Below are 10,093 nucleotides of genomic sequence, written 5' to 3'. Positions count from 1 at the left end.
GACAGGACCTTTATAAGACAATCTCTCAAAGTCCTGTAGAGACCAGCAGGCTACTGTTAGCTAATCTCTCTTCGACACTATCTCTTCTGGGCTGAAGAGACTTTATTCCTTTAGCTTTTCCTCAACGGCTTTATTTTTCCACTCTCTGGTCATCTGAAGGTGTGAAGCAATGTCAAGTGGAAAGTGCACAGACATGTCTGCCTTCACATATTGACTCTAAACTTATCAGCTATGTGACCTTAGACAAGTTACTTAACCTCTTCAAGCCTCAGTTTCCTCATCGGTCAAACAGGGAAGCTCATCTACTTCATAGGGTCATAAAGATTAAATGAGGAAATGTGTGCGGAGTACCTAGCACAGTACCTGGCACAAAACACATGCTCAGCAAGTAGTAGCTACTACTATTCAGTTCTGAGCCATGGCCAAAATGCCAAATATACAAGGCCCACACCTAGGCCTCCCAGATGCTATGATTCCCATTGATAAGCTAGATTCATTCCAGATAGCTATGCCCTCACCTAATACTCTTACACTGGAGTCTAGACCATATTGGACTTACTCCTCAGCCCATGCTGGAGCTGTTTCTCTCGCTACCTCTCTCCCTCTACTATATCCTTGTTTGTCTTCCTCTCTACTTAATTCCCCCTCTCCTTTTCTCAAGGTTCCTATTGTTTCTCCCCAGATTGGGCCCACTGCTTCCTCTGCGGCCCCCACAGCCTTGGCCTACCTGGAGAATGCGCTTTATGCGCTGCCGCTGGGGGTTTTCCCCATCCTCATTGTCCAGCAGTCGATGTGGGTAGCAGATGAGCTGCATGAGGCGCTGCGCCTGGGCACTACTCAACACTGGGTCTTGCAGGTCATTGCTGTCCTCACACAGCGACTTAAGACAACGTTCTCCTACCCATTCCTGAGGAAGCTGACAATCAGGGACTGGGAGCAACCAGTGAGGGGGTTAGGAATATGGGGGATGGGCTGGAGTTGGTAAGGAACACAATGTATAGTAGGGAGGTGGTGTGATCATGGGCTGGAAACGGGACTATATTACACAGGGGCATTTAGGAGGTGTGGGAGGAAGGTGAGACTGACCTGTTGGCAGATGCTGCGCAGCACGTACTTGGCATAGACATCCAGACTGGCTGTCTCCACAGAGATGTTGCGGCCACCCTGCCTCCGACCACCACTGCCACCTCCTCCCTCCTCCTCTGGAAGTTCTTCTGTTCCTCCTGTCACAGTGAAGCCTGAACCTTTCAGTTCCGCATCCCCTGTGGTTCACGGGTGGGAGATAGGGAGGGCAGAGTGAGATTGGAACACTGTGTGGAGACCCACCCTGGGCCCACAGAGGCAGAAACACCCCAAATCCTGCCCTATGGGACAGAAATATACTTCTCTCCCTCCCCTCCTCCCCAAAGGTCAGAGAGACCACCTTCAGAAGGGAGAAAGACTGTCCCTTGTAGTTTAGCTGGCACTCCACCCTATACACACTTCTGGCACCACTCCCTTCCTACCCCCGTACCAAGTACAAACACAGCCTTGAGAACAGCAAACACAGCTCCATCCACGATGCGGTTCTGGGAGGCAGCCAGCAGGTGGCGGTCACAGGAGGAGCGGATTCCTACTGTAGGCTTGTCTGGGGAAGGCGATGAAGTCAGGGGAAGCAAAAGTAGAATCCACGGAGGCAGGGGAACCACACTTTCTACTGTTGGCTGGTTCAGATCAGGGTCACTTACTTCCATCAGACTGGCAAGGATTGAGCTGCGGTGTCTTGAAAAGGTGAAGGAGGATGCGGCAGGTAAGCCGGGCCCCTGGCTCAGAGTCCTGTTCACTACAAGCTAAAAGGAAGACAAAACAGATCTGGGAAGGATGAAGCTGAACTAACTGCATGTGGGTTTATACGTGTGCGTGCCTGCATGCATGCAAGTGTACGGCAGGGGCACGGGAGAGAAGATGAGGTAAAGTGAAAGGAGAAAAAGCAAGATAATATTGAAAGCGAGGTAGAGCAGAGAACTGTTATGCAGTTGAAGGGTCAGAAATTGCAAAGGTCAGGGCCGCAAATCCAGGGCTAAAAAACAGGTTCCTTCTAGCCTTCAGCATACCAAAGGACTGGCCTTCTGGGGAAGGCCAGGGAGCCGCAGCAAGGTCTCCCACAGTGAACAATGAGAGGATGGCCGTCCAGTGTGTATTGAAATTTGAGGTCTAGAAATGCTAGGGGTTACAGATTGGTAGTTCACCAGCATTAAGGAGTGAAGGGATGGCAGCACAGCGAATCAGATCTTCCAGGAGCAAACACTGCCGAGCGATGAGGATGGCAACAAAAGTAGCCAATGAGTCATGAAAAGACAGGTCACTGACCTGGAGGAAAAAACAGACAGACACCACGATTCAGAGTGGAGGCCCACTCAAAGCAGTGCGCCTCCACTCTATGGAACTCTGTCCCTGGTCAGAGGATCACGACCAGCCCCCTGCCCTGGTCACTGCTCCACTAGCAAGACCCCACCCCAAGTCTCACATCTACATTGCAGAGGAGGTCGTTGAAACCACAAGTGCCATTGTTAGAGGAGCAGCACAAGGCCTTAAGCACTCCTAGCCATTCTGCACTCAGTGACTTGCAATAGCCGGTCAGCTCTGCACACAGGATTGCGATGTCATTCACCCTAGGGAAAAGTGCAAATGCCCTTAGGAAAAACCTTGCTCCACAAAACCTCAGACCCATTAACTTCTCATCTCTGCCCCAGTACATAATGAAGGTTGTAGTACCTCCCAGATACCTCAGCCCTCCCTATCTCAGGTGGGGGCATAGTGCCCTTCCTCACTCAGTACACCCCATACCTATCGGGATCATGGTGCCCCACACAGACGTGCATAAGGGCATTGCAGACAAAGCTGTAGCGGTTAGCAGGGTTCTCACTAAGACTCTTGCCTAGCCCTGTGTAGGTGAAGGTGTGAGCTGCAGGGTTCTCTAGAGTGTCAATCATGAACTCAGGTGCCCAGCGCATATTTGATTCCGATGGCTCCACGTTGCAGTAGATGGTGTTCTTCACCTTTGAGCAAAAGTCGCTGCAGGGATGGAGGAAAGGAGATAGTAGTGTTGAAGAAGGTCTGCTGAGGTCGAGGGATGGTCAGGGAAGGGGAGAAAAGAAAAAAAGGAGAAAGTGAGGGATGAAGGATCTTGGGACAAGAAAAGGGAGATGGGACGAAACGGACTGGGCAGGAAAGGAACCACATGGGAATAAGGAACTGGGGCCTCTGAAGGCAGCGAGGAAGAGGGGGAAGAGTTTGGGCCCCACAGATACAGGCGGGGGGCAAGCCTGCTGAGGAAGAGGGCCCAGTCTTGGTAATACAACAGTATGTGGAGGACACAGTCCACAAATGACCCTAGACAGGCAGCAGGGTCCCAGGCCATGCTCTCCTCCTGAGTTGGGTGGTTATGGGAAGAAGGGAGTAGGTCCCACTTGCTACCCCTTACCTTCTACCTCTCTTACCTGAAGAGCTCCCCAAATTTGTTCTTTAAATGGCTACAGGAGGTGTACAGATCATAGAGATAAGCAAGGATACAGCGCTCTGCAGAGGAGCCATCGGACCGGTTCATCCCATGCTTCACAACGCCACACAGTCTGCATGAAGAAGCAAGGTTGGGAGGGTCAGCAGATGGTATGCAGGCTCCTCCAAACGGATTCAAGCCTCTGGGAAATACCATTTCTTTCCCATCTGAGTGGCAGGCACTTCCCCAGAGTGTGAGGAAGGGCATGCTCTTCCCAGGCCACTTCCACCAGCATTCGCCAGAGCTTTGTTTCAGTTATTCCAACGTCCTGCTTACCCCTCAAAGACCTGTGCCATCTGGTCCTGGTTGAGGATGAGGCAGGCATGATAGTGCCGCAGGACAGCCACGATGCACAGGCACAGGCTAGTAGTGTAGCTGCCCACCAGATCCGAGGATTTGAGAAGCAGCTCAGCCTCAACTACACTCAGTTCATTCAGCAGCTAGCAGAGTGAACGGGGGTGAGAAATGCAAAGAGGCCCCTCATGTTACATAGAACCCACCTTCCTGTGGGGACGCTGGCAAGGCTGGGCCTGAGCCCCTTCCTGCTGGAGCCACCTCAGGATAGAAGGGCTCGTTACCCTATGCCACGGTCCTTTAGTCTATCAACACCACCTCTAACCAGTGTCCAGGATACAGTTCTATGAACTCCCCAGTGGGAGGACGGTCTGTGCCCAATGCTCTAATCTGCCTCTTGGCCTCCCCAGGGAGCACTTGTCTCTATTCCTGCAGTCTCAGCTCATGTTCCACTCCCCCCGTGCTAGTCTTTCTGCCCCTTCAAATAGCCTGGGAAACTGGCTGGAGCATTTACCCCTGTCCTTATGACCCTCCATAGCCCCTATATGGCACGAACTCCTTCCTCCACCCTCATCTCCCCAACTTCCCCACCTGAATGGCAAAGTCGATGAGGCCACTGATGCTGAGTGAATATTCCATGAGGTCGAAGATGAACTGCACATGCTGCACCAGAGGCAAGTGGTACGACATGCCAAGGGCAAAGCTCGTGATCTGCTCCAGAACATTCCGGGAGACCTGATAAGGGCAGTGGGAGTGAGACGGGAGTGGAGAGAGGAAAGAACCAGGGAAGCAGGAAAGGATGACAGTGGAAGGGGATGAGACCAGGAGGCTTAGCCTGCCTAGCGGGGAGAAGATAGGGAAGAAAAGGAAAACAGGAGAGGAGGCCAGAATGTGGGAAAGGGGCTGGGCTTAGGCCCACACCTGAGCCGTGACCTGGTGTTGGTCATAATGTGAAAGGTGCTGGAACTTAGCAAAGATATCTTCAGCAGTGGGGAAGGCTTCAGGCCGGTTGCGTCGCCGCTTCTGCCCATCCTCCCCACCTGAGGGGACAGTTGAAAGGGACCAGTCAAGATAGGGAAGATAACTAGTTGACTAGGGGTGGGGAGTGGGGTATGGAGAGAAGGCTATGGGAGGGAGGGAGGGAGGGAGAGAGGGAAGGAGGGAGGGAGGGAAGGAAGGAAGAGGGAAACAGGGAAGGGAGGGTCAAGGAAGGGATGGGGAAGGAATGAAGGGAAGGGGACAGTGAAGCAAAGGTTTAGAGGACCACAGACTATGTGGACCTTAAAGGAATATGTACAGGGAGGCGCTAGGTCGAGGGAGGGAAGGGAGAGGGAGGGAGGGCAGTATGGGGCTTACTGTGAGGTACCTAAGAATGTCAGGTCTCCAGGATTCAGAGGCACAATAGGAGCAAGCTGGTCTGTAGAGGGGGGGAATGAGGGGGGAAGTTTCAAAAGGACTAGAGCTCTCAGGAGACTCCAAGAGACAGGACATTGGGACATGACTGGGGAGTTCCCTATGCTGGGGAAGGGAAGACTGACTAGGGCACTCTTTGGGGGAGATCTGTTTAAGGAGCCTCAAACCCACCAGTTTCTGCTGTCCCCTTGCGGTTCAGAACCTTCAGGATATCCTTGGTGATTTTCTTGATGGCATGGCGGGCATCATCTCGCTGCTTTCCCACCCCAAACAGTACGACCAACCGCTGGTTGCACTCATGGCTGCATGACTCCTCCTGCATCCCAGCAGCACCATCAGACTCCAGCACCGATCTCCTTCCCTCCTCTTGAAATCATGCTCCACACCCCTCAGCATCCACATGCTAAAGCCCTTCCCTTTCCCAACCCACATCCTCAGGAACAGCTCCAACCCCTCAGCAAATTCCTTGGACAGCAATCTAGGTTCAAAACAGATCATCACAAGGTGCTGGGGAACAGTACCTGGGGGATGGGAAAGTGGGTGGCATACTGCACGTGTCGTGGCTGGTCGTAAAGAACCCCAAGGGTCCCTTCGATCTTCTCCTTGGGTGGGGGCTTCACCTCCTTCTCGACATCTGGCTTCTCAGGGGATGGACTGCCCTTCCCCTCACAGGGCATAGTAGGGGAGAACAACTGAGAGAAAGGTGAGAAGGCAGAACATGAGAAGATGGAAAGGGGATGAGGGGGGATAAAGAAATGCCAAAAGCAGGAATAATGGGAAGATCAAAGGAGCCAGATTCTGCCACGCTCAGGATTGAACTTACTGAGAAATCAGGCTTCTCCATGTCCTCAAAGAGCACACTGGAACTAGGGTCAATATCCATAGATTCTGAAAGCCCTGGATCCTGAGGGCATAGAACATAAGCAAAGTTGTTTTAGCCCTAGGGAGCGGCTCCCACCATCTAGAAAACTTCACGGGGGAATTGGAGAGAGAAGACCAGACTGTGGAAAGCACAGGATCTGGAGTCAAGTCATCCAATCACTTAACCAGTATAGGCCTCTGTTTCCTTCAGCTTGAAAATGGGGATAAGAGTACCTCACAAGGCTGATGGGAGGAACCAATGAAACAATCGATGTGATAGTGCTTGGTCAATCACCAAGTGCTAAGAAAATACTACCCCCCTGCCCCAGGCAAAAGAGGCTCTTAGAGGCCTCTGGGAGCCATGAAGATAGAAATGTCAGAAGAAACGATCTAGGGCAAGGAAAAGCCCACTCACCTCCAGCTTGCTGCTGCTGCTGCCTTCAGCCTCCTTGTGCTCTGGGTCATCGGCAGGATCATCAAAGGGAGAGGGAGGCCGGGGACCAGGGGCTCCAAAGGCAAGGTCCCCTCGGGAGATGAGAGTGCAAGTATACATGTTGTGGGAGAAAACATCATGTCGAATCAGTTCACAGAACAGCAGTACTAAGTTAAAGAATTCCACCCGCTCACTCTCACTTCGGGGGTCCGCTGGAGGAAGGGAATGAGGAAACATGAGTTAGGAGAACACAAAAAGGCAGGCCAAAAGAGAGAGGGACACACCTAAGGCAATAATAAGAGTGATAAAATGAAAATCCCAGAAACTGTCGAGGGACAAAGTGTGGTTGGTTACCCCACATGCTGCCCAACACACCATCTCAGAAAGGAATGTAACATCTTTGTGCCGATTTACGCAGTGAAAATGCTTCAATCACAAGCTCTTGTTTTAATCCTTCTCTGTATTTCTCTACTTTGACTGTAAGATGATCAGTTAAAAGAGGATCACTAGAACTACATCTAAAAGTCATTCTGCATAGAGCCCAAGAGAGAAATACACTTTTTGATGACAGTGGCGGGTAACTGAGTCTAGGCAGACGTGACTAGAGAGTGGTAGGGGTCCGTACTCAGCATGGGAGCCTGTGTATCCAGAAACTGCAGGAGGACATCCTGGAAAATGGGAGCACTAGGAGCAGAAAGGGAGCCAGAGGCGATGGAACCCTTCTCATCTGCGGCTTCTGATTCTCCACAACGCTGCAAGATGACAGAACAAATTGTAGAACTGATTTTTACCTGCTTCCTCACTCCTCAATGTGTAGGCCTTAAACTACTACCTGCTTGACCTCTACCCCATGCTTTTCACTTTCATTCCCCCGCTGACCTCCATTTTCTTTACCACCTCCCAACTGAAGCCCTGATGTTATCTCTAACTCTGATAACAATCCACTCTTCTCTACTTTCACCTCATGTCCGTTACTTTGCCTTTAGGTTCTCTTCCACTTCTTTACTCTGTTCTCACACCTTCAACTCTGGTCCCTCCACCACCTCCATCTCTTGGTCTCCAACCCCAGTAAATTCCTTCCCATTGGCCAATCTCGTTCTCTTATCTCTGCCCTCTAACCTCAGCCTCAATCTCCGCCTGTCTCTTCTCCAGGAGCTTGGCTACCACCATAGCACGATGCCGACCAGAACGCTTGCAGCTGACAGCCCATTCACATAGCAATGACACCACAGCATCATCATCTGAGGAGATCTGGAGACCAAAGGAAGAGAAGGAGGAGTAAGGTAGGGGTGGGGACAAAGAAATGAGTTCCAATTTCCTAAAGACTGTGCTCCATCATAAAACATTCTGGGCCCAGTAAGATCATTTCTGCAGATATGCTCTGCTTTCAATGCCTCACCATGACTTCCCCTCAGATATATTACTGCTCTTGCAATGTTTTTTGCTCCTTCTATTCCCCTTTTCGCTTACCTCATGCCCATCCTTGCTAGGCCCCAATCCAAAGATTCGGTTACAAAGTGAGTCAAGAGAGTTGCTAAAGTCAGAGCGCTCAAAACTATGGCTGTCCAGCACTTCCAGAGTATGAAGCACCCGTCCAATGGTGAAGCCTAAGGAGGAAAAGTGGTAAAGGGGACTGAACCAGAGGCCCAGTGTATTCTGGCTCTCAGATCTACATGTCCTTACTATCTCCATCCTTTCCTCAAACATACTTCCTATTATCTGTTCTCTGACACATACCTGCAGTAGCTTCCTGGCATTTATCGAAAGACCAGCGAACTTCAACTGCCTGTCCCCGCTCCTTGATCTGCTGCTCGATCTCCCGCAACTTTGCACGGACCTGCAATATTAAAAAGGAAGGCTATAAGGATGTACCAAGGCATACAAAGGGCCAGAGCCCCAGGCTAGAAGAAGAGTACCAGACTCCAAATCACTATTTCTGAGAGAGTACTTTAGCCTCATAGCCCAATCTGAGAGTACCAGGCTAGTGGTTAGACATACCTGCTGAGTGAAGGCACTGTTACCCTCTGGCATGGGCAGGTTGGAGGGGGCAATAGGCAAGTGGTCAAGTGGTGAGCCGGTCTTAATTCTGCTATCAGTCAGTGAGTAGTGCCAAACCAAGGCACTAGGACAACACAGGAGGATGGTCTGCCAGATAGAAAGAGCTAAGTCCAACTCGTTCACATGGCTACCCCTCTGGAATCCCGTTCTAAGACCAAACCCGTAGATTCCAGATCCAAAGTTATTCTGACTGGGCCCCCAAGACAGGCATCACTCCACCCCTGATCCCCTCCCTTCACTCACTTTCCTAAAAGGCTCTGGGCCTACTATCTAGCCCTGGAAGGGAGAGAGAGGCTGGTCAAAACCCCCAATGGGGACTAACACCCCATTACCAAGAAACAACAACCTCCAAGCAAGTACTCAGCACCTACTCCCACATCCAATTTGGAATTACCCCTATTCTCTGGGATGGGCACCCGATTCTTCTCAGGTTATCTCTCAATGCTTCCTTGGGCCCGCCTAGTACCTACCTGTAGGATACAGCTGAGGCCAAAAACCAGGGGCCGGTGCTGAGGGCACATAAGCAGGTCACTAAAGGGAGTCGAGGGGGTGCTGCTAGTTGGGGGCTGAGGAGCAGGGGTGGTGGGTAGCGAGCTTGTTGACTGAGCAGATATAACATGAGATGAGTGACTGCTCACACCATCTAGCTGCAGGGCCAGTCTCCGTGTACAAAAGTAGGCAAGGCGGCGGGACAGGTACGCAGACTGAACAAATTCCCCAGAGTACTGTGAAGACATGACCATCAGAGCCCCTAGTTTTCTCCAGGGGACCCTGCTCTGACGTTTTATTCTTCCTTAAATCCTTCTTAGACTCCCCCTGCCCCACCACCACCAAAATTCCAAGCCTTACTCGGAGAAGCAAGGGCAGGAGCAGTTTAAGCAATTCATCCTCTCCAGGGCGGATCTTCTCAAAACACTCAAGCACCCAGGTCAGGAACTCATGTCTGTCCAGCATTCCATCCTATGGGTACCAGGGGAGGGAAGGGGGGACTATTAGAGATGAAGCAGATAAAGTAAATGAAAAGATGAAGAGAACCACAACTGGGGCAAGGTGGCAAGCAGATTCTGTTCTCTACTGGCAGAGTACAAGTTCAGGCTCAACCCAATGCCCCACACAGCATGCCCTACTCCCTACCTGAAACATGAACATGGCCAGCTTCTCGGTGTAATCCCACTGCCGGATTGCCACCTCTACATCATGGGGCAAGGGCCCTATTGTGGAACCACAGCCCCCACTTCCTGCAGGCCCTGGCCGGTAGTATTCAGCCATCTTCTGTAACTGCTCCCATAAGTACTTGGTGATGATCTGAGTCCATTCTGGAGGAAACAGGGAAAAAGGGCTATTTGATACTATCCTTCTGCTTAGAATTTCCTTCTACTGGCCGGGTACAGTGGCTCACGCCTGTAATCCCAGCACTTTGGGAGGCTGAGGCGGGTAGATCACGAGGTCAGGAGTTCGAGACCAGCCTGGCCAAGATGGTGAAACCCCGTCTCTAC

At 51.4% G+C, this 10,093-nt stretch overlaps 1 protein-coding gene across 1 annotated transcript; it reads right to left on the bottom strand.

The window, feature by feature from the left end:
• Positions 1-69: 69 nt before the first annotated feature.
• On the bottom strand, positions 70-9,913 carry MED12 (mediator complex subunit 12; the record flags this gene model as incomplete). Its single annotated transcript, XM_023199275.1, has 24 exons — positions 70-907; positions 1,087-1,262; positions 1,514-1,627; positions 1,728-1,829; positions 2,229-2,349; positions 2,507-2,651; positions 2,827-3,054; positions 3,480-3,611; positions 3,815-3,978; positions 4,424-4,567; positions 4,754-4,872; positions 5,199-5,249; positions 5,417-5,561; positions 5,767-5,937; positions 6,069-6,149; positions 6,522-6,751; positions 7,165-7,291; positions 7,659-7,790; positions 8,010-8,146; positions 8,277-8,376; positions 8,538-8,684; positions 9,068-9,322; positions 9,447-9,557; positions 9,732-9,913. Coding segments are annotated over 24 exons (3,590 nt in total), but the record flags the coding sequence as incomplete, so codon positions are not given.
• Between the last annotated feature and the right edge of the window lie 180 nt (positions 9,914-10,093).

Source organism: Piliocolobus tephrosceles, unplaced genomic scaffold (genome assembly GCF_002776525.5).
Source record: "Piliocolobus tephrosceles isolate RC106 unplaced genomic scaffold, ASM277652v3 unscaffolded_2842, whole genome shotgun sequence".
Classification (NCBI taxonomy): Eukaryota; Metazoa; Chordata; class Mammalia; order Primates; family Cercopithecidae; genus Piliocolobus; species Piliocolobus tephrosceles.
Note: the sequence above shows the minus strand (reverse complement) of the source record. Positions and strands in the feature narration are given on the sequence as shown.